This window comes from Ceratina calcarata, unplaced genomic scaffold (genome assembly GCF_001652005.2).
Source record: "Ceratina calcarata isolate Rehan_Ccalc_2016 unplaced genomic scaffold, ASM165200v1 scaffold568.2, whole genome shotgun sequence".
Classification (NCBI taxonomy): Eukaryota; Metazoa; Arthropoda; class Insecta; order Hymenoptera; family Apidae; genus Ceratina; species Ceratina calcarata.
In genome coordinates, this window is record NW_017176883.1 from 290,593 (window position 1) to 312,817 (window position 22,225).

General features: G+C 41.2%; 3 protein-coding genes and 1 long non-coding RNA gene across 10 annotated transcripts in view; 1 reads left to right on the top strand and 3 right to left on the bottom strand.

Annotated features, from left to right (window-relative positions):
* Ca-alpha1T (Ca[2+]-channel protein alpha[[1]] subunit T) overlaps nucleotides 1–9,066 on the top strand; it is a 51,898-nt gene extending 42,832 nt beyond the window's left edge. For all 7 annotated transcript variants that reach the window (XM_018031987.2, XM_018031985.2, XM_018031986.2 and 4 more), the window contains 12 exons: nucleotides 274–617; nucleotides 747–939; nucleotides 1,179–1,328; nucleotides 1,409–1,789; nucleotides 1,989–2,181; nucleotides 2,246–2,507; nucleotides 2,677–2,807; nucleotides 2,868–3,017; nucleotides 3,091–3,383; nucleotides 3,478–3,745; nucleotides 3,867–4,123; nucleotides 4,200–9,066. In XM_018031987.2, the coding sequence (XP_017887476.1) occupies nucleotides 274–617; nucleotides 747–939; nucleotides 1,179–1,328; nucleotides 1,409–1,789; nucleotides 1,989–2,181; nucleotides 2,246–2,507; nucleotides 2,677–2,807; nucleotides 2,868–3,017; nucleotides 3,091–3,383; nucleotides 3,478–3,745; nucleotides 3,867–4,123; nucleotides 4,200–5,009 (3,432 nt within the window). In that variant the 3' untranslated portion in view covers nucleotides 5,010–9,066. The remainder of the gene's footprint in view (nucleotides 1–273; nucleotides 618–746; nucleotides 940–1,178; nucleotides 1,329–1,408; nucleotides 1,790–1,988; nucleotides 2,182–2,245; nucleotides 2,508–2,676; nucleotides 2,808–2,867; nucleotides 3,018–3,090; nucleotides 3,384–3,477; nucleotides 3,746–3,866; nucleotides 4,124–4,199) is intronic.
* The window catches only part of LOC113464854 (uncharacterized), a 43,007-nt gene extending 29,119 nt beyond the window's left edge, over nucleotides 1–13,888 (bottom strand). Inside the window, exons 1-2 of the long non-coding RNA XR_003389702.1 lie at nucleotides 13,784–13,888; nucleotides 3,823–4,028 (exon numbers count right to left, since the gene is read on the bottom strand). This is a non-coding gene — a long non-coding RNA (uncharacterized LOC113464854). The remainder of the gene's footprint in view (nucleotides 1–3,822; nucleotides 4,029–13,783) is intronic.
* Nucleotides 9,460–13,356, bottom strand: LOC108629387 (ankyrin-1-like). The gene is made up of 2 exons (XM_018032032.2): nucleotides 13,220–13,356; nucleotides 9,460–13,106 (listed from the first exon to the last, which is right to left on the bottom strand). Exon 2 carries the CDS (start codon nucleotides 12,994–12,996, stop codon nucleotides 9,556–9,558), a length of 3,441 nt encoding a protein of 1,146 aa, XP_017887521.1. The 5' UTR covers nucleotides 12,997–13,106; nucleotides 13,220–13,356; the 3' UTR covers nucleotides 9,460–9,555.
* Nucleotides 13,889–14,310: 422 nt separating the features above from the next.
* LOC108629381 (tetratricopeptide repeat protein 39C) lies at nucleotides 14,311–22,225 on the bottom strand. The gene is given in 16 exon segments (XM_026817202.1): nucleotides 14,311–14,562; nucleotides 14,627–14,719; nucleotides 14,799–14,966; nucleotides 15,041–15,156; nucleotides 15,239–15,370; nucleotides 15,464–15,584; nucleotides 15,652–15,755; nucleotides 15,870–16,046; nucleotides 17,804–18,055; nucleotides 18,124–18,322; nucleotides 18,758–18,926; nucleotides 19,386–19,586; nucleotides 19,884–20,103; nucleotides 20,254–20,455; nucleotides 20,671–20,808; nucleotides 21,153–22,225. Coding segments are annotated over 16 exon segments (2,571 nt in total). The 5' UTR covers nucleotides 21,309–22,225; the 3' UTR covers nucleotides 14,311–14,439.

Consider the following 22,225-nt stretch of genomic DNA (forward strand, 5'->3'; position numbering starts at 1 on the left):
GTCTGATTTCTTTTTAATTATAGGAAATGCGTTTTTCTAAGGCACATAATCTTTTGGGATTGACTGTATAGCCAATACATCCTTAAATTACCTCTGTATAAATATTTCTGTATGCATAATTTGATTAATCTCGAAGAATCATAAAATCGAATTAAATTTTTACATTACGAAACAAGTGAAAAATGATTAATTCTTAAAATGAAGATTTTTAACAAATCGAAAAACGGATCGATAATTAGAAATTTCAATCGAGTTTGATGTGATACTTTGAAGATGCGATGGATCAGCGAGGAATTATCGCGGAGGAACTCGCTGCGCGGTAACGAGGCTATTCAATCGCCGACGAGGAAAACATTGCCTCTGGACGAGGTGCCTATGCAATGCTCACGTACAATCAATAATCTGTCAATGGAGACTGGTCCACTGCCCCGAATAAAACGACTTCCCGATCAAGATGATGACAATCCCCGTACAGACGAACAGACGCCGCCCTTGAACGGGCATGGGAGCACGACCGGTAACGCGAGGCTGAAAGCGATTTTCATGTTCTTCGAACCCCAAGGTTGCCTTAAGGAACGCGATGATTACTCGCTCTATCTTTTTCCATCGAACAACAGGTAGACTTAACGATTATTACTAATTAGTAGATTGTGGATTTTATGTGTTTCTACAAAAATCCGCGGTGTATTAATTAGAATTCAGGTATTGGCGATGTAATGATTGATACAACGTTAAATCTATTCTAGGTTCCGCGTTTTATGTCGACAGTTGGTCGAAAAGAGGTGGTTCGATAACGTGGTCCTTTTTTTCATCGGTCTCAATTGCATCACGCTGGCGATGGAACGGCCGAACATACCACCCGACAGCGGGGAAAGACTTTTTTTAGCAACTGCTAACTATATTTTTACCGGGGTGTTTGCTATCGAAATGTTCACCAAGGTGAACATGATAAGATATAATAAGATAGTTACAATCGGGAGAAGGAAAAAATCGTTTATTTTAAAAATTGCTCATTAACATTTTTTAAAATCCTCTGTTCTGCTGGATGGACGGAAGCAACGAACGTTTCAGACTCCTGTGGGTGTATTGGAATAATAAACGATTTTTTTCTCGGTTTCTCGGTTTTCCAAGTGAATACGAAGGATATTTTTTCACGAAGAAATTATAATTTATCGAAGGTCGTTGCATCTGGTATGCTGTACGGCTCCGACGCTTATTTTACTTCAGGTTGGAACATCATGGACGGAGTGCTTGTGATCATTTCCATAATCGACTTATCAATGTCCTTACTGTCATCGAGCAGTCCAAGGATCTTTGGAATATTGAGGGTACATTGTTCTATCTCTACTTTTTAACAGAAACTGTTTGTCTTCGTACGAATCGTTGAATTGTTTCGCTCTTTTCGCAGGTTTTTAGACTTTTAAGGTCGTTAAGGCCGTTACGGGTGATTAATCGAGCTCCTGGTTTGAAGCTGGTTGTTCAGACATTGTTGTCCTCTTTACGACCTATCGGCAACATCGTTTTGATATGCTGTACTTTTTTCGTAATCTTCGGTATCTTGGGCGTGCAGCTATTCAAGGGTGCCTTTTATTATTGCGAGGGGCCTGACATTAAAAACGTGCGCACTAAGAGCGACTGCATGGCCGACGAGCGCAACGTTTGGCTCAACAAGAAATATAATTTCGACGATCTCGGGAAAGCGCTGATGTCGTTGTTCGTGCTCTCGTCGAGAGACGGCTGGGTCAATATCATGTACACCGGGCTTGACGCTGTCGGCGTTGATCAACAGGTAAACCCTCGAGTGCCAATCCTATTTCCATATTGTCTACTCCGTAGTACCACTTAATTTATTGTGTATGCGCGCTCCTGCCCTTGAGCCACTCGTGAAACGTACGCCAAGAACGTCTCGAAAAGTTCTTTAGAAAAATTCACGATGACAAATTGTGAAAACTCTATTTTTAAGCTAAGTCTCTCTTTCCCTGTTTCAGCCAATTGAAAATTATTCGGAGTGGCGGCTACTTTATTTCATAGCATTCATCCTGCTCGTTGGTTTTTTCGTTTTGAACATGTTCGTGGGGGTTGTGGTAGAAAATTTTCACAGATGCCGCGAGGAACAAGAGAAGGAGGAGCGCGTGAGGAGAGCCGCTAAACGAGCATTGCAAATGGAGAAGAAACGGCGAAGTAAGAAAGACGACTTGTGTTGGTCGATCCCTGAGAGAATGATGCTTATTGTATATCGTTCCAGAAATGCACGAGCCACCCTACTATATAAATTACTCGAAATCGAGGCTGTTCGTTCACAACGTGGTGACGTCGAAGTATTTCGATCTAGCGATCGCTGCGGTAATCGGCCTGAACGTCGTCACCATGGCAATGGAGTTTTACATGATGCCGAAAGCCCTGACATACGCTCTAAAGATATTCAATTATTTCTTCACCGCGGTCTTCATTCTGGAATCGTTTATGAAACTCCTCGCATTAGGTCTACATCTGTACCTCAAAGACAAGTACGCTTTCAAACCCGAAGTCGAATCGAGTCCCATTTCGTACGAGTTACATGCGATTATTATATTTTACTATTATTAAATTAAAAAAGAATCACGTGTACTCCTTAATCGGACTTGGACCAGTTAAACTACTTTGAAGTTCAGTAAGAAGTGTGATTTCTTTTAACAGATGGAATCAGTTGGACGTAGGAATCGTGATACTGTCAGTAGTTGGTATAGTTCTCGAAGAAGTCGAGTCGAAAATCATTCCTATAAACCCTACGATAATCCGAGTGATGCGAGTACTGCGAATCGCTAGGGGTAAGCTCGACGGAGGAAAAAATGTAGATTGGCAAATGTTAAAGGACACGTTGTTTACAGTTTTGAAATTGCTAAAAATGGCGAAGGGAATACGAGCCCTGTTAGACACGGTGATGCAGGCGTTGCCGCAAGTTGGGAATCTGGGTCTACTATTCTTTTTGCTCTTCTTCATCTTTGCAGCTCTTGGCGTGGAACTGTTCGGTCGTTTGGGTGAGTATCGCGACTCTTTCAGGTCAAATTCAATCGGCCGAGTGTAAAGTAAAGTAAAACGTATGAATTGCAGAATGCACCGACATAACGCCTTGCCAGGGTCTCGGCGAGCACGCCCATTTCAGTAACTTCGGAATGGCGTTTCTGACGCTCTTTCGAGTAGCGACTGGCGACAATTGGAACGGGATCATGAAGGACACTCTGAGGGACGATTGCGACAATGCAGCGGATTGCGTGAAAAACTGCTGCGTGAGCACCGTAATAGCCCCGATATTTTTTGTAATATTCGTGCTGATGGCACAATTCGTTCTCGTTAACGTCGTCGTCGCCGTGCTTATGAAGCACCTCGAAGAGAGCCACAAACAGGTAAAGGTGCTTCCCTCATCGTCAATTTTTTTGTCTCTTTTCTTAACATTTTACAATCGTGTGATTGATCAAACGACTGAAATTCGTTTCTCAGATGGAAGATGAACTCGACATGGAAACGCAGCTGGAGAGAGAAATGAAAGAGCAGGAAGAATTGTTAGACGTGAAAGAGGAGGAAGAGGAAGAAGAAATGGTGAAACGAGAAATGAGGGAAGACGGTGAGCTGGAGGACGACGACGTTAAGGAACGCGAGTCTATCTTGGCGAACAAGAAGATTCCCGCTAGCAGACCGGGTCTCGCCAAAGTTCGTTCCCTGCCCGCGAATTTTATTTACAATCCACCACGGGAGAAAGGCGCAGATGGTACGTTCGCAAAAAATATCGAAAAATTGCTTATTTTACGATAACGTAAAGTATGATGGTTTAAAAAATGCACTCACTTTGCGACGATTCTGCTCAGGCGATGACTGAAATTCTGTTGCAGAGGGTATGGTCGTGTCGTTGTCGCGGCGCAGCTCGTACCATCGTCCCAGTTCAAGACCGTCCAAATTCAAATCGAAACGCCGACAAACGTTTCACTCGGGCCACCATCAGAGGAGATCCTTACTGCCGATGCATTTCGAGGTCACCGAAGTCTTCGAGAAGCCTGTAAACAATTTAAGCGTGCCACGAATTATTCCTCAACGCAGCCGCTACACGCCGGATCGAGACGCTGCTCCCGTGCAGCGTCAAAGGTTACACGTACGTAAACCTATCTCGAGACGTGTACATTAAAATCAAGCATCGGATATGAGTTTTTGTTAACTTTTCCTTACAGGCGACCAGCGAACCAGAGAGCAAGTCGCTGCTAAGCGTAAAGCCGCCGACCCTGCTGACGCCGGCCGGTTCCGTCACCGCTCTACCCTGTCCTAAGTTAAGCAGCGAACGTTATCTTATGCCAACGGCCAATATCTACCCGTCCAAGGCGACGTTGACGCGCAGAACGTCGAGCGATGTGCAGTCGCAGTCGGACACGAACGTGAGCGTCGGTACCGGGAGCCATGCCTCGAAAGCGCCCAGCCCGGACGGCGATAAAGCCGTAGTCAAGACCGAGGACGCGAGGACGAGAAACGAGAGACGGGTGTCCGCGCCGCCGACGGACGATTTCGACGTGCAGTCGGTCATTAACGAAAGGAGGCCGTCCAAGTTGAAGAGCGGGCCCTTGGCACCAGGGACGCCGAGCGTCGTTCGCATGGGGAGCTACGGACACATTTACGTGGCCGAGGAGAGGTCCGAGGAAATCTCGCCGATGTCAGTTGACACCAGCGACAGCGTGATGGGTAGCACCAGCGTCAGCGGGAGCGGCACTGGGAACGGTAGCACGAGTGGAAGCAGAAACGGGAGCGCGGTGGTCCACATGCCGGAACCGATCTCCGCCGTGGTCAGTACGGACGTTCGGATATACGTCGACGACACCGATTCGACGAGCAGTAACAGCCGTCGCAGGAGGAGATCGAACGACGAGACGCTGGATGGGTCGACGACCGTTTCCTCAGCGACCGCGGTCCAGGACGAGAGCGACGAGATGGAGGAGACTGAGGAGAGATCCGACAGGCCGTCCTCCGATGGGCCACCGGATCCCTCTTAATTCGGGACGATCGTCGACCGACGTCGTTTTTGTCTCCTTGCGTTTTCACTTTGCTTTCTTTTAAACGGATGGGAAGTAAGAGTCTTAGCGAGTAACCGGGTACAGATTTCTACGCGATTGCTAGCCGGCCATGGTATCCACGGCGAAGTACCATGGGGCGCGCTGCAAGGGTTCAACGTTGGGCTCTAAGAAAGACTGTAGTGCATGACAATATAGTCGTTATATTCTAGTCACTTTGCCGCCGTGAACTTTGCCAAAGTAGGGAAGCAAATATCGCCGACCGTTTTTCGGGAACGAGGGTCGAATGGATGGGCAGTGAGGGACGGAGGAGGTGAATTGAACGACGCGCTCTTGACCGAGGGAGTCGAACGAGAACAGACAGTGAAATTTTCCATCGTGGTGTCTGAAATTCTGCCCGTGAAGAGAAGAAACGCGCGCGCCATGCGCGACGTTGCACACGTAGTAAATAAACGAAGAAAAAAGTAAAAACAAAAAAAGAGGAAGGGGAAGAAGAAAACCTATGACAATCTATTATTGCCAGCGGAAACGATCTTACGTTCCGTTAATGAAACGTCGTGGAAGTCGATCCGTAGGAATTGGTAGGTCGAGTAACGACGTAGTTACGCGTCGACAATTATAGAGACAAATTTTAGGTAGACGTTTTAGAAGAAACGAACAAACCTTGTCTGCGCGACAATTGCAATTAATCGGACCACACTTTCTCGCCTTTCCTTTTTCTCCAACTCGTCGGAATACAAAAATAGAAAACACAGCAAACGTGTCGTTCGCAGGAGAGATTCTCGAGAAAGAGAGGGAAAGAGCCGCGACTCGGAATCGTGGGTAGCTCTCGACGGAGGAACGAAAGGTGCCAAACCAAAGAAAATAGAATTAAAGAAAAAGCAAAGAAATAGAAGAAAAACAAATGGTAATTACCGAAGTGCCAGAAAATCTAGATAACAGAAAAAAAAAAAACGATTTCGGAATTAAAAAAATAAGAAAAAAAGAGAGTAGCAAGTAGCGTAGTCTTCTCGCTGGTCGCGATCCGCGAGACGAAGATTTTAGCTGCGTGAGACGAACAATCGTGTATTGACATTAGACGTTAAGAGCTTCGTTCCTCGAAACCAACCTTCGCGCCGGTGGTGAATAATAAAAATAATGGTCGAAGGGTCGGTGGGAGGAGTAAGGGCGAACAAATATATTGTTACCATTGGCTAAAGTGATAAAGCAGCCAGTTCATACGTTAGCTTAGTCGACTACAATGGTATTTTTGTCACTTCTTTCACGCTGACTCTAATAGAGACTCTCTAAGACGATTAGCACAGAGTTCGTAACGTGAAGTATGTAACGTAAACGATTAGAAACTTAAGGCTATGACTTCGACATGTTGTGATAATCTTTAATACAAATTGAAACTCGTACAATCTTTAATCTCTATGTCAATTGGTAATGATCGACGCGACGCGCCGGTTTCTCGTGGAAAGCTATCGCCGATGCCAGCTAGCCGTGTTAAAAGTGAACAAAATCCCGGATTGATCCTGCGGCGACCAACGATGAGAGAAACATTCTCCTCGTTTCCATCTCTTCGTTTTTGTTTTCTCGCCTCCTAGAGCGTTCTTCTCGTTAACATCTGTGATATACTTTAATCGTAGTGTATTTCCTATACGAAAACGAACGGTGAAGAGAAGAAAAGAGAAAAATACCCGAGCGCGTAGGCGTGGGTGATAGAACTAGGCGACAGCAGCAAAAACAAGGGCGAGCAGCAGATTAGAAGAAACGAACAGTAGTGCGACTTTGTAATAAAAGCAAAAGGAAAAACATAAAACGAAAACAAACTTGGGGGTGCGGACGAATTACGGAAGAAATCTAAAAAAAAAAAAAAATGCAAATATATATACATATAGTAAGATAGAAGAAAAACTCTACTGTACATACATACACTTACGAATATTCTATACACTTGGTGTGGTTTATTTTGATACTACCGCGTGCGGTAATATTTAACGATTGTCGGGGATAAATTCAACAAATTGCAAATGAGCAATCAGGAGATTATAAAGTATTAAGTAAAAGTTGAACAGAGAAATTAAGGTAAAAAAAAAAAAAAAACACGATTCTTATGCCTTTTAACGTTGACGAACGTTGACGAACCTTCGTGCGGTAGTGGTGCCCGCTCTAAGAACAGACGCTGACGGACACCTCTTCGTTTTAAAACATTGGTACGTCGCCAAATGTTAACGATCCCTTACTTAGGTCGACCCGTTGCTTTGCGACGGATCGAAGGTAAGAAGAAAGTCGCGGTAGACTGGACCGAAAGATCGATCGACCGACCGAAAGAATCTGATTCTCATAGCCACCAGTATAGGACACCGAAATCGTAGCGACGATTTATTTAAGAGAAAATCAATCTGTTTCATTCGGAGTGTTTCTCTGTAGGAACTAGGAACGTACAAATTGTTGTACTAATTATGACCGAATTACTTGTTTCATTTAATGCAATAAACGTGGACAGATTCTGTCCTTGATCGAACGATAGTACGGTCCCAGTCCGTAGTGCACAAACGAAATTACGTAGCCGTATCGACTATGTTAATTGAATAGCGAGGAAAAAGTAAAATCTTACTCCGTTTAAAAGGTCTAACGTGAATCTCGTACGCACAATCACGCCTATTCTATTAATATGGTAAAGTGGTCGTTGACGATCGATTCGAAATTGTTGGCATTACATGAATTCAATAGAACCGTGCGTAAGAACGTTCATTTTGAATAAATGAAGACGACGGAGCAATACGTCACGGGCAACATTAGGTGGCACAAAGATAAAGAGAAGCATCGTGGTTCTTGGACCTTTTAATCAAAACGCGTACTTCGTTCGTAGAGATCGTGATGTATTTGTAACAATATACATATACGTGTATAAATACCCATTATAAATATATGTACAGTCACGCATAAGCAGAAACGATTAGAACGTGTGATTCGCGCGTTTCTCCGGCACCACGACCGTGTCTCAATAGCTCGATAGCGTTAGACGACCGACCTCCGAATTATAGTTTATTCTAGCCACAGGGATGATCGTGTGACCGCGCGCGAATGTTCGCCGACTCGCGACCGCACGTCTATCGTCGTTTAGCGAGAATGACGCGCGAAGGGATTCAGAGAAAGTTTAGGGACGAGAAGAAAGTGTGTCCACTCACGTGTACGTGGACGCTCCGCAGCGACGGGGGATGCTTCTATCCATAAAGGGTGAGAGGGAGAACGTGCTGGAACAGGGAAGGGTGAACAAATGAACATAAAAATTAGGACGGACAGTATATACATACATATATGCGTACATACACAGATCGTGCACACATATGCGTATACTATATACACGTAATACTTAAAATAGTTACGCGAATAATAAGTACAAGAGATGAAATCAGATATTAAACGTGTTATTCAGTGTACTTGTTGCCGCGTGCCTCTCGAGTCTGTTCTTCGCCCCTACAGGAGGCAATGCGTAATCGTCTATTTAAAAAAAAAGTTATACTAAAAATTAACAGAAAAGACACACACACGCAAATATATAACATANTATATATATTATATATATGTAAAAAGAAGTAAGGGACATTAAAGGACTAGAAGGAAGATCGTAGTAGGGACAAGGAAGAGGGAGAATTAAAACTGAAACTGTACGAGAGAAAATGATAAATAGATAAGACGAAGAACGGCTAGTCGTCCTCAAATGTAACGTGCTATTTTAATTACATCAGTAATGTACCAGGCACGGTCCATACGACCGTCGAGAAGCGTCCTTTTTGTCTGCCTGATACCGATGCGTGCGAATACGTGAATTTCTTTTTTTTTTTTCGTTGGGGAAAGTCTAGCCACTTACGATTAAACTTCGGATCGTATAAGATGAAAGGAGGAGAAAAGGAATGCGTGAGAGGCGAGGAAAAAATAATGGGTGCGTGGGTGCAAGTGTGTGGAAGAATGCAAGTACGCGACGACAGGAGCGTAGAAGACTAAATATGTACAAATGTAATAAATTGAATGACGATTACGTTGAATTGAATCGATCGTTTGTTTTTACGTGCTCCACTGTGCTTTCCCTTATTGAATTCACTTCGTAATTGCTAATACAACTAGGAAAGAATTCATACCTTCGCCAGCCTGCCTAATCGTGTCCTAAAGCATTTGAGATCGATGCAATAAATATTTCCGAAGAATCAAGCACTATACGTGAAATATAATTCTAAAGACGAGTGCAATAAGAACGTCGAGGACAAAGAAGGTTGTCTAATTTCTGAAATACTCGTCAGAAGATGAAGGAAAGACAGCTGATGAAAAGAGAATATTTTCAATTAGTAGAAATAATTGATGACACGGAGAATTGCGTAAAACGGGGAACAGCTGCGAGAGGAAGCTAGAGGAAGGAATGGAAAGGAAAGATAAAAAATATCGTAAATAAAGTACAAAATAAAAATTTATTAATATCAATGTTAATGAATAAATACAAAAATAGTAAGTTATATATTACAGTGTTCTCTAACTTTGTACATACTTAATGTTTGAACCCCTTATTAGGTGGACCACCTCTTAAAATTTCTAGATTATTGTTACTTAGGTAACTGAGTATTTCTTGGATGCAATTATACGGTAAGCAATAAGATGTGCTGCTGATCAAGCCATTGAAATCTTTAACGATCTCATCTAACAATTCCTTTCGTATCATAGCTTTCCTAAAACGGCTGTCTATCATACTTGCGTAAACAGGAAATTGTGTCTCGTAATCTTTCGATCTCAAAACTTGAACAACATTTTCGTTTCTAACGTATGATACTACTTTGTCCAAGCGTTTTGCTAATATATCATGGAATGTTATATTAGTGTTATGAATTTTTTTACTTTTCATTTTCTTTATTTCTATCGCACATTTTTTCTGAAACACAGACTGATCTTTTACCTCTCTCGTGACTTTAAGTTCCCGCAAATTTTCTTGATTCACATATAAGTTAGCATTGTACATTTTAATTAAGTGCTCTTGGAAAATCGTAACCGTTCGATTGTAATCCATACTACTGCCAGAGAAATCGGACCAATCTTCAGACTGACGGTCATACAAGTCTAAGAAATCTAAGTCGAAAGGGGGGAAATCATATCCAAAACCAACATCATAATTATCATCAAAATCGTAATCGTAATCGTAATCGTAATAATTGTCGTACGCGTCATTATCATAATTATCTTCGAAACTATCGACATCGGAATAGTCGTTGCTATCGGAGAAACTTTCATCACAAGACTCTTCATTACCATACTTAACAAAGTGGAACGCTGTCTTATTGTCTTTATTAACGATATTTACATCGGCACCATTTTGCATAAGAGTTAGAACGGCTTTGTTCTGTCCGATTTTGGATGCAATATGAAGTGCAGTATTACCGTTCGCTTCTACGGCATCAACGTCGACGCCAGAATTAATCAGAATTTTCATGATATATACGTTACCAGATTCAGCGGCCAGATGTAGCGCCGTTAAACCACATTTTTGTTTAGCATGGACATCAGCTCCTTTATTGACTAGTAAACTGCAAATTGTTTCTCCTCCTTTTTGCGCAACAAAATGAAGCGCTGTGGCGTCATTATCATCTCTCAAATTGATATCGGCACCGTATTCCAAAAGAGTTCGTACGACATGATCGTCTCCTTTCTGAATGGCTAGATGAAGTAATGTTAAACCAGTTTTGGTTCTCGCATTGACATTAGCTCCTTTTTCTAACAGGAACTTAAAGATATCTGCTGTGGTACAGAAGATGTTCTCATTATGGTCTTCGGCAAGACGTAGTTCATTAGAAAGAAGTGCATGATGTAAGGCTGAGTTCCCATGTATATCCACAGCGTTGACATCTAGACCATGTTTTAAAACAATTTTAACGATTTTTTTGCATCCTTTCTCCAAAGCAATACCTAATAACTCTGGTTTATCGTATATTTCAGCACCGTTCGCCAAAAGTAATTCCGTGAATTTTAAATCGCCGTTTTTAATGGCATAATATATTGGTGTATTGTTAATGTAATCTTTGGCATTAACATTAGCTTTGTAAGTAATTAGTAGCCTGGCTACCTCTTTTTGCCTGTGCATAGCGGCCCCGTGCAGTAATGTAATTTTCTCATTAACCGTTGCGCCGTATAGTTTATTAGTATCGATACCGGATTTCAAGAAGTTCTCCACGATTGTCAGATACCCCTTTTTAACGGCATCAAGCAACAATTTGACGTCACATTGATCCTCAGTGTTAACCATAAAACCATACCTCAAGAGTGAATTGACGATACGGTTAAATTTTTTCTGTTGCCTGCACACCGCAACTTGAAGTGAATTTTGATTGCTCTCGATATTAATGTTAGGTGAATGTGATAAAATCTCGTCAACTATTGCTGGTTGTCCTTGTTCAACGGCCAAATGTAGTATGGTTTTCTCATTCTTGTCTTGCGCGTCAACATTGGCGTTATTGTCCAGTAGTAGTTTAATTATGTCCAGATGTCCTGATCTTGTAGCAAGGTATATTGGTGTTATCTTCTGACTAGCGATAGCGTTGACTTCAGCGCCTTTATGCAACAGTAGTTCGACGATTTCTGTTAAACCATTTTCACATGCTACGTGTAATGGTGTGTACCCTTGCCAGTCTGGTAAAGTGCATACACAGTTGACAGAAGCTCCTCGTTCCAAAAGGTCTTTAGCGATTTCTTTACGTCTCCTCTTGATAGCAACATAAAGAGGGGTTTCACCGCTTTCCCCTTCAACGTTTATATTAATATCTTTACTCAAAAACAATTCAACAATATTTTTATGACCATATTCAACGGCAATATGAAACAGTGTATAACCTTTTATCCAACAATTATCGATACAAGCTCCATATTTTACGAGCAGTTCAACAATATGTACTTGCTGTCTCTCAATTGCATAAGAGAGCGGTGTTCGATTGGAATAATCCTTAACGTTGACCTCTGCTCCTCGATCTAGAATTAACTGAATGATTGCTGAGATACCTCTCTTGACCGCAACTGAAAGGGGCGTGACACCGTTTCCATCTTTAAGATTGACATTAGCACCACTGTCTAGGAGTATCTTGATAGTCTCGATATCTGGATATTGAACAGCACAGTGAATTGGCGTTGCGTCGTTTATATCTCTCACATTGACATCAGCACCATTGGATAGAAGTAGTTGGACGATATCTGGTTTTCTACATTTGATTGCCTCGTGAAGAGGAATGGCACCAAATTTATTCTTAGCATTAGGATTGGCACCTTTCATTAGAAGTGTTTTAATAATATTTTTATTGGCATTTTTAATAGCCAGGATAAGGGGATTTGTACCATACATGTTTACTATATTCACATCTGCTCCCTTACACAATAGGATGTGAGTAAGTTCTTCGTATTGCCTGTCAACTGCCATATGAAGCACAGTAAATCCATATCTGTCCTTTGCATCGATGTTAGCCCCGTTATTTAGAAGCATTCTGACGATATTTATGCTAGCATTTGCTGTAGCGAGATGCAACGGTCTTCTGTCAGTGTTATCTCGTGCATTGACATTGGCTCCATGAGATAAAAGTAATACAGCAATATCATACATCTTATTTTGGACTGCATTGTGTAATGCAGTAGAGCCAGATTTATTTCTAACATTTACTTGAGCTCCTCTATCAATAAGCATTCTAACGATTTCTATGTTGCCATTCATCACAGCAAAGTGAATTGGCTTGTTTGTAGGCTTTCCAGTCTTATTATTAACTTTGGCACCTTTGGTTATGAGCAATTTGGCAATTTCATTACGGCGCTTTTCAAGAGCATCACGTAGTAAAACATATCCTCCGGACCATGCCGGCGAATAAGACAGTCCGAAATTATTAACTAAATCACTGACTCTGTTTAGATTTCCATAACGTACAGCAGAGATTAACTCTCTGCTTACGTCTTCTCTAGCTAACATTTTTCTTATTTATTTGTCGATATATATACGCCTCGGTTTAGTTATTTCAAACTAAGTGATAGTAAGATGAAATACTGGCTCGTTTCTCTCTAACACCAAGGAAATATAACCTAAAAGTTCAAACACGTGATTTCTCTCAGTTCTTTTTATATCCTATATTTTACTACTAATTTTAACAGTTTTTAAGCGTTTATTAAATTACGAACAATATTGTTTTACTTACTAAATTCTATCGTAGTTACAGTTATGTATCACAATGTTCGTTAGACAATAGACACAAAGGATCGAAGGATCGACGACCAGCGTACTCGAACGAACAACCGTACAGCAGGACTCAACAGGAACAAATGAAGAAACGAACGAATCACTAAGGGAAGACACGTGGGGGAGGGAGGAGACAAAGGATTCCGAATTTGGAAAGTTACCAACTTATTAGTACGAAGAATTAGGAGAACCAATTTTATCATCACGCGTTGAATAAAGAATGATCCTTGCAGCATATTTATGTTAGAATTATTAAAGATAAAATGCAATTAAAAGACAATCGAGCGTTCTATTGTTCTTACTCGGACTAGCTTTAGCGTTTTCAAATGTTACCTATAGGATATATAGAACAAAGGATGATGTTATAAAAATCTCCTAAAATCCTACAGCTGGTATTATTTAACGGGAATGATTTATTCTACTTTCATTTCTCGAAAGGCACAATTACAACGCAGGCAGTGTCTCATCTTTCTACAAACTAAGCTACCTTTTCTTTCAGATTTGAACTTAAATGCACCCTTACCTTATGTTTCTTGCTGTTAATCTTAGGAGTTCTCCAAATCCAGTCTTTAATATCTTATCACGTTCCACTTTCCTTCATGTTTTAATCGTATTTCTCACTGTACAAGATTCCTTGTCACTACTGACTGCACAGGAGAGAAAGCGCGCGAAAACTATTAAGCAAGCAGCCATTCGTGGATATAAGCGGGAATTTGAATAGAACACTCTACATATTCAGACGGGAACAGAAAAGTGGCGGGAATAGGGAAGTGAGTGATGTGACAAGGGAAGTCGACGAAACTGACAGGAATAATTAAGAACTTGTATATGGATACAGGTATTTTACATATTATTACATACATACTACTGAAGGGAACAGCGTTGGGGTAAAAAATCCCTCATAACAGTAATGCAGATAACCTACCAATGGTGCGAGTGAGAGAAGGTTCGTGAAGGATTTTTTGCCCCAATGTTGAAAGGGAAATAATAAGTAAGAAGAAGAAAGTTATATATCTTTATTTACTACTATAACAAAGTATATATAATACTTTACATACGAAAACCTTAGCCACATCGATATTATATTATTAATTATGCTATACAAATAGCCTCTTAGAACTCTCCGTTCAGCCAGTGTCCTCTTGATCGCGAAAACCCACTGATTGCAAACAAGGGAAATTACCTATTCTTTTTACTCAGGGTGCCGTGTACTCTTATTCTGTAGATGCAGGTGTACTCGTTGTTACCGCTATTGGAATGAACCTTTAGTTCGACTATTTCGTATGCTTTCTTCGCTTTATGCTGAAAACGATTGCGTATTTAAACAGGGAAATTCATAACATATCGCTGATAAACTTCGGTTTACTTGAACTTCGAAATATTGTACAGGTGAACCATTATTGTCATACGTGAATTCGCCAAAGAAAAAAGGATTCGTGTCGTCTACGCTGGTTAAACCCTGGAGATTTGCATATTACATTGCAAGTGATAAGATTTATTTGAACAATTAAAACCAGACTCTTTAAGTCGTCATTTACCAAGATAGAGAAGTCTCTTGGGGCGGTACTCGTTTCCCCGGTCGGGGATATCGATTGTGGGATGTGTTCCAAACTTACACCAGAAATGTAGACAAGGCCAAGCAATTGTACTACTACACTTCCACTGCTACCTTTAAATGCCCAGCACTCGCCCGGGAGGACGCCGGTCTGCGTAAATCAAATTTGGAATTTGTTTCAAGTCATTGAAATTCGTTTAGATCGAAAGCAGCGACTAGAGAAACCTGTATTATAGCCTGCGGTGTATTTTGTTGTTGACAAATGGGTATGCCGAAGAGTTTCAGCACCGGTGCACCAGCCGAGTACGTTTCCGTGTTTCTCGTCGAGAGAATTGCACCGCCTAAACGTTTCAAATTTTAATGTCGGAAAAGGGAATCGACCAGCACTTTAGTAATCTCTCCGTGGTTCTACCAATGCTGTACCTGAACTTCCGAGTGCGTAGTCTGTCCTCCCGGTTTTGTCAGCGTCGTACGTTTGCAATTCGCTCCTTACCAGCTCTCGGACAGCTTCCGGGGACATGGCTTTAAGCAATGCCTTCGTGTGCTGCTCCATTCCTGTTTCATATTTCACAAACGAATTCTTATCAGTTACCAGACTAGAGAACGACAAACTACGCGTCGTAATTCGTTACATCATATCTTTTTTACCCTCGGACACTTCGTTTCTTAAATAGAGAATGGCCTCAGACATCTTCGGTATCACGTATCCGACTTCTTTCAACTTACTCTTTAAATCGTCTCGCGTTTCCATTACGCTCTTCACTTCCATCTGGGCAGACGTCGTTTAGAAAATATACTTTAATTACTTACAGTCGTACGCTTAATACAGTAATTACCGATAGGGTATTCAAATGTGTACGTAGATTCACCAAGTCGGATCTGATTATTTTGTAGGTTGTACTGGCTGAGTATTTGTCGCACAAATGAGACACGGACATTGCTGAAACGTACAATTCTGTTTACTTTACCTCGAGCTATTCATCGTTAACATCATTCGAGCACGGTTTCATTTCAGAAGCCTACTAAATTCGAAGTTAACCATAGAGCGACGTACCTAACAACGACGTAATAACGCAAAATACAAATGGTTTGATGAATTTACAGTACCAAGGGGATCGGCGAGAGGAATTTAATATAGCAGCTGGACAGGTTCTTCCATTTCCACAGCAGTACGTGTTTTGTACGCTCATCGGATATCACTCATAATCACGGGTTTGATCTTTTGAAGGACCTGAATAGCCATACCCTGATGTTTGTCCGCTTTGTGATTTTGTCGAAATTTCATTTCATTGACTCGTTCAACCGCTGCATTCCGTTCAGTACACTTCGACCGACGTAACCGAGCGGAATCTCAGTTGCCCGTTCTTTAATAAATGACCACGTCAGATTGTTTTAAACGAATTTTATTTAGAATATAATACACGTCGAGTCTCGATAAATATATCAGCCTTTTGTACAAAATTACTTGATTTTATTGTACCTAACTACGATAATACGCTACTCATAGGAAGTACCTTATAATATTAATTTTCCGAGGTATATCTTTTCTTCTTATTGCGACTCCGGCGAAGTATAAATACGGCAATGTATGCGATAGGAAAAATATTTCAAGTTACAGTAATTTGTATACCTCCGGTATTATGTACGACGCTACTGTAATTCTACGTAATAGTTAACAGCGTACACATAATAGGTTTTATGTACACTATACATATGTAACGATGCTACGTGTATTTAAATCACTGATCAGTCACGCACGTTAGAGATAAGGAAGTTAAATTTTTTATTGAAACCTCTCTCAATTGATAGAGGAAGTCGAATTGAAATAAATCATTTTTCATTCATCTCAGTATCTCAACCCGTTCCAGAGATACAGAGTTCCAAAGTGTAGACAGTGCGTTTGGTCATGGTTCAGCACAGTAACCTACTTCTCTGCACGGAAAAAACGTGTATCAGCTGAGCCTCGAGGCCGAGACCGGTCGACGTGCAAGAAGGACGACAATAGTCGCGTCGAAAAAACTACGCTCAGCTGTAGCTCCGGTTACGTTTACGGTTTTTTCTCCTCCGTCTACTACGGAGTAACGTCATTCTCGGTCGAACTACTGATCTCGTGACCGATAACGTACACAATGATGGAATGATGTGTATGGGAGCTGCCTGGTCTCCATTGAGTTCTATTTCTTGTTATAGCTTTAGTACACGGGTTTTACTATCCAGTATTCTATAGAGATCAGTGACTTAAATGCAATCGTCTGGTATCATCGTAGCGTCTACACAGACGGAATGATAGAACACTCGGTACGATTTTGAAAATCATAGTCCAAGAAGGCTATTATCGATGGACTGTCGTTTTTACTTTTAGCGTTCTCTATGTATTCGAATATTATACGCATGTATCCAAATCCGCAGCCTACTTATCAGTAACGAGACGTAGATCACATGCACAGACGTTGAAATTGCCGTGACGATTTCAGTACAGTTTGCGACAAATGTAAACACTTGAACTCGTTTACCTCGTCAGCAGACGTTCTTTAAACAGGTGTGTATTCGAACGTTAAGCCGACTCTCGAAATCATAATCTCTGTACTGATTTTGGGCTCTCAAGAGGAACGTCTTTCCCTCTTCGATATCCTGAAATTCGACGATTCAAATGTTGAAAACAATATTTATTTAGCTTAATCAAAATTGAATTTCCCTACTCACGTTGACAGCGCAAAGCGCAGTACCGAGCTCATACAGCGCGAACGTGCTGATATGTTGATCGCACATGTCACTGGACGGATTATTGCGACGCTTGAGACAATTACGATAGCTTTGAATCGACGCTTGAGTATCGCCGAGATAGGAATAGGCTGCTCCTTCAATTAAATCGGCTAATCCCACCATTGGTTCCTCGGAACGGTGATCCTTGCATTCTAATGCAATCGTAAACGACATTAAGACAAGAACGAGTTTCCTATACGTCTAATTAATTTCATTTGGTATTACCTAAAAGTATTTCTTGCAACGATTCGACGGAACAAGACGGCATCGCGTTCCATAAGTAGAGCAGCTCATAAACGAGTAATTTGTAGTACAAAACGGTATGAGGTTGTCCAGTCTCCTGATCTACGAGTTTAGCTGTCCGCCGCAGAACGAACAATCCCAGTTGCGTGTCCTTATTCATTCGGTCAGAACAATTTAGAATCTTTTGATAAGACGAGGCTACAACGTCCGATTTACCCATCGATCCGCAACAAACTGAGGATCAAAAATTAGCTGAACTTCTAGATGATTAAAAGATTTTCTAAAATAGGAGACCGTCTTACCGGTTGCTAAGTAAGCGTAAAAGCTCACCGACCACCTAGACTGCTGTCGCAATTGCGTCAAGGATCGGTAAGCTTTATCGTATCTCAGACAAATTAGATGACACCAAGCCACTTCGTGTAGACACAATAATTTGATCTCCCTTTGACACGAAGCCTCGACAGCGTTCGCGTACGCTTCCAGAGCACCGTTTACGTTGGACTGTAAAACGAATTAATAAAAGCGTGCAAAATTATCGAACTTCTTAAACACCGACCAGCAAGAATATTAAGGATGTATTGGCTATACAGTCAATCTCAAAAGTTTATGTACCTTAGAAAAACGCATTTTCTATAATTAAAAAGAAATCAGACATCGGAAGAATAATGCTAATAATAAATAGCTACGTGCTAAAAAGTATAGAAGGAAATATCCAATTAATTATTGACGATAGCGAAAAGTTTATTATACAGAAATTGTAGGCACTGATGTCCTCNTAGCAATGTTCTTTCGACGTTTGATTTCTTTTTAAAAAATGCGTTTCTAAAGTGCATAAACTTTTGGGATTGCCAATACATCCTTAAACGTCTTATTGCTTGGTGGGTCGATAGATAATTGAAAAGTATTTGCGATATCATTAAAAAGTATTGACGATACCTCGAGTCTTTCTATTCGTCCAACGAAAAAGAGGAATAATGCGGAGTTATTAAATTCTGGTTGACATTCCGCAATTAATTGCCTCGCAGCGTTGACGCCAGCACGTAGATTGCTTCCATCGAGACCGAAAAACGGCCGCGCTATGGTATGGTACCAAAGTAGAGACAATCTGGAACGAAGTATCGTCGTAAAAGAGACTTTACGTTTAATTCAGTTTAAAAGGCTGTTCGTATGTAAAAGAAAATTGAATTCTTTATTAAATCGCGTTTGTCAAATAGTCAGTGCATGCACGTTCTGTGGTACTAATTTTAGAGACTGCAGCGAATCCACGCTATTGTGTCTTATACAGCTGCTTGACGCATCTGTTTTCTATTCAGTAAACTGCCACATATGCATAAATTGCACCGTGCGGTAGTCGGTACCTAAAGTAGGTCAGTCTGTTCTCGATGACGTTGTCGTACAAAAAATAGTAGCAATTAAACCGATCCAGATTCTTCTCAGTTCTTCTTCAGTATCAAATTTCAAATATACTTATTTTTCTACTAATTATTTATTTTCTTCAATCGCGTGACTTCGTGCAAATCTGTAGACGATTTTCTATGGTAAAATGTTACTTGATCGAACTTACGTGGCAAGGGGTGCACGCATGTCCTCGCTGAGCCGCGCGTACATGAGTGCAGCGAGGCCTGCTTCTCTGTCACCCTCGAAGCCCAAGAAATGGATCACTTTCAGCAGAGAGGGTGGCAGTAAACTGACGCAAAGTTGATAAATCCCGTAACCAAAGCTAACCGCCGACATCAACCGTGAGACCTCGGTAGGTTCAATGAACCTGCGAAACGTTTTAATTTTCGGACATGAAATTAACGTTAATAGACGGTAAACGGTGGGACATGTGCTTAATAAAAAAATTATCGGAAAGCACGGCGCATTGGTCAGTTTTGGATTCAGTGTACCTCAAACGTGTACTTACAAGCGGAATGTAGTTTAAAAAATGTACGACCTTATTCGATCAATCAGAATGTCGTCAACGAAAGGAAAAGAATTCGTGTCGTTCTATTATCGTGTACATGTAAAACGAGGTTTTGACAAGAACCGAGAAATGTTTGTAAGAAGAAACAACAATTACGGTGTCTGTTGTTCGGACGTGATGCCAGTGAGCGAGAAGAACATTGATAGAGAGCTTCGCAGACCTGAGGGGGACGAGATGGGTGTCGGGTTGTTCGTCGAACCGTTGCAGGACGGTATGGACCACTCCGAGGAATCTGTGCTCGCTGGGCTCTGCAACGAGCGCAGCGAGTAAGACGAACCATTGCACGACGGAGTGCTGCACCTTGTATCGAACCCGACTAAAAATCGATGAACGCGTTAGAACGACGTAAACGTTATGTATTGGGAACCAAAAGTACAACGTGCTAATTGACATTCTACAATTTCATTGTACGATGCCACTCAATGGGACGCAGATCGATAAGTAGCGTTCGCTGACGATTACATACCGGATGGATTAGAGCCAAAGGTGCGCTTGTAGAGTTGTAAGATTTGCGAGTGTGCATGTTGATAAACTCGCCAGGCTTTACGTAATATCCAACCACCGCGCACGTAACCAGTTAATTCTTGTTGCAGTAGCGTTAATATCGCCGAACAGACTTGCGAATCTGCTAAAACTATTTGCCTTTCCAATTTATTCACATATTCCTTCTACAACATTCAATTTATTGAGTGTACCTACGAGCCTATGTTACCTTATTCATCACAAATGGTAATGAATCTGATAATAATTTTCTACTGTTTATAGAAAATGCATTTTAATTTAAAACTGATCTTTCAATCAGTTCGCCCATCTATACATTAGACCATCGAAAATGTTAAGCTTATTTCCGGAGAATCGACTGTGTTTGAAAATTGATAATTACGCCTGTTTCTTCCGCTTTGAAGACTTTACTCTTCATAGACTTCAACCACCCTATATCGCTCACGCATTCCCGTTCCATATCTTTCAGCAACAACATGGCCTGCTGAAGTTTATCGTTCTCAAAGGTCATCAGAGCGTTCTGGAAATTTATTCAGCGCTATTATTCCCTTCTTATTTCTACCTCGAGAACACGTTCCGTTGATCGTTATTAAGACAGTTTGAAATAGATTCGCGATCAATAAAAACGTGTACGCCGGCACGCGATGTATTACTTGCCTTCCTCTCATGTTATAAATCATAGACTTTCTTTGAAATTCATGTAACACTTCTAAAAGAAGCATGCAGACGCGAATCTCACTGATGCAAACGATTCTTGTTGATTAATTCGATCGTGAGTGTCAGGCACGATTAAGGATTTAATGATGTCGCTTGAGGATTTATATTTAATAAAAGACTCAACGATAATTAGTGCTATTTACGTACCATAAAGGAGACAAAGCAGCGACCTGATTTTATGTGGAAGCTATGCGGGTAACCGGAAAATAGGGCTTCCGCTTCCTCCGTTTTGTTATTCAACAGCAAAGAGATTCCCATTCTGGCGGTGTTCCACTCCTTCGTGTCCTCGTACTTCTTGGCCATGGTCGATCCTTTTTCGTGTGAAAATTTCACTTCTCTATATCCTTCTGATAACGAAATCGCGATACGTACAACGCGTAAGTCACGTGTGCGTCAAGTTTGAAGCATTTCAGTGGCCTTTCAATGTGTAAGCTCGCTTTTTTCGGTCAAACTGGCAGCGGTATTTACACGGTACTCTCGTTATTAGTGAAACCGAACGATTAGACACAGCACCGATCTGTACAGTCGTCGGCGAATTTGCGTCACGATAGTGTTAGGCGTGGTATGGGTACCATATCATCGTGGATAACTATGCAAAACATTCTTCCGTTAACTGGGGCTGCCTCTCCGTCACAGTACATGGCTTAATAGGAAATTGTAATTGAACGAAGTTTTTCTTTAAACGGACACGTGACTGGACACTTTAAACGTTAAATTGGAATAATGCACTGGCTTCGTTGTTATTAGATATCGTTAATTGGGTGTTTCTCGTTTAAAGAAAATTACGTATTTGTGGGTGTCACACAGTAAAAACTTCATTTATGTCCTTTTATGGTAATAGGAAATTAATCCGTGCATCGGCTGTCCGTGGTAGTTTGTATATTTACTCAAAGGATCAATTAAAACACGTCGAAATTTTGTGACATCTGTTTCGAAATTGCTTCCATTCGCGTTTGGTTTATGCCTTTTTATTAATTACAGTCTTTTAACTAATAAATCTTATTAAATAACGTAAGCAAGGTGCGCAACATGTATCCGGGATTCTACATCTATTTCGAGCACTGTTATAATAAGAATTGCACAGTACCATCATGGCTTCAAGTGATATTAGAGAAACTTGTATGCATGTTCGAGGAAAATAATTGAACGATTATTAAACGTAGCTTTCTATCCACGATGCTATGGGTTGACTAAAGTCAGCCGCCGATGCTGCTACCACC

Bases quoted from the DNA above. Each gene is read 5' to 3' on its own strand.
- LOC108629387 (XM_018032032.2), bottom strand. From the start codon at position 12,996: ATGTTAGCTAGAGAAGACGTAAGCAGAGAGTTAATCTCTGCTGTACGT.